The 1251-nt window shown below is 42.4% G+C and overlaps 1 protein-coding gene across 1 annotated transcript; it reads left to right on the forward strand.

Moving 5' to 3' along the window:
• The first annotated feature begins 29 nt into the window (after positions 1–29).
• Positions 30–767, forward strand: LOC111670740 (atypical kinase COQ8A, mitochondrial-like). The gene is made up of 4 exons (XM_023427604.2): positions 30–111; positions 195–335; positions 422–503; positions 654–767. Exons 1-4 carry the CDS (start codon positions 91–93, stop codon positions 749–751), a joined length of 342 nt encoding a protein of 113 aa, XP_023283372.2. The 5' UTR covers positions 30–90; the 3' UTR covers positions 752–767.
• The last annotated feature ends 484 nt before the right edge of the window (positions 768–1251 follow it).

Genomic DNA, 1251 nt, shown 5'->3' on the forward strand with positions numbered 1-1251 from the left:
CTCTCTCTCTCTCTCTCTCTCTCAGACGATGCTTTTATCAACCCTCAGCTGGCCAAAATCTTCGAGCGTGTTCGTCAGAGCGCCGACTTCATGCCCACTAAACAGATGATGGTACAGTATGGGGAGCCGTAGAGAACAACTCGCACTCTGTAAACCGAGTTCATTAGGTCAGACAGATACTTTCCTCTCCGCAGAAAGCCATCAGCAGCGACCTCGGCCCGCACTGGCGAGACAAGCTGGAGTACTTTGAGGAGAAGCCGTTTGCAGCTGCGTCTATTGGTCAGGTGCACTTAGCGAGGCTGAAGGACGGCAGAGAGGTAGCCATGAAGATTCAGGTGAGAGTGTGTGTTTGCTCAGAGATAAAACGTAGAGGCAGAACACAGTGAACTTCGCTATCACACCTTCAAATCTTTTCTTTCAGTACCCTGGGGTTGCCAAGAGTATCGACAGTGACGTGAATAATATCATGACTGCTCTGAGTTTGAGCAACGTGCTGCCTGACGGTAACATTGTTGGAGGGTTTTTTATCTTGTTCTTGATAACAGCTGCTATTGTCTGATCTTTGTAACTTCCTCTACTGTCAACATACTAACCTCCACCAGCAGCTTGAATGTCATGATTTTCAGCTTTTTAATATTTTCCCTCTTTTACAGGTCTGTTTCCTGAGCACCTTATTGAGGTCATGAGCCGTGAGCTGGCGCTGGAGTGTGATTACATAAGGGAGGCAAAATGTGCTAAAAAATTCCAGTGAGTAGTTCACAGTTATTGATACTACACAGACTGAGTGAAGGCTGCGTTTGACCTGCCTCATAACTTGTGGTTCCTTGTTGTGCCGTATTTTCTTGCTCAGATTGTTTTATATTGTCAGTTTTAGAGGCCTGACATGATAAAGTTGCAGCATTTCATAAGAGAAATGCAAAGTTTGGAGGAAAAGTCAGATTTTTGAGAATTCATTTTTTTATTAATATTTACTTAGGAAAACATCTCATGACCCACTACATTCATTTCATAGCACCTTATAGGGGTCATGACCTCCAGTTTAGGAACCAGTACTGTATATCAGTGGTTCTCAGTGAAGTTTGTATTTGTACTAATACCAAAATGACAAAAGTTGGTCTTTTACTTGTTGTTTTTTCATCTTTTTATTTGTTCCTTTTATTATTTAACATTTCCTGCTCACTTGCAAAAGTAGTTTTCATGCACTTTTTATTGCAACACATGGTGCTCGTGCAACTGACTTAGACTGATGCA

The sequence above is a fragment of the Seriola lalandi genome, unplaced genomic scaffold (assembly GCF_002814215.2).
Source record: "Seriola lalandi dorsalis isolate HSWRI2012SDOR001 ecotype SW California unplaced genomic scaffold, Sedor1 jcf7180002006141, whole genome shotgun sequence".
Taxonomy (NCBI): Eukaryota; Metazoa; Chordata; class Actinopteri; order Carangiformes; family Carangidae; genus Seriola; species Seriola lalandi.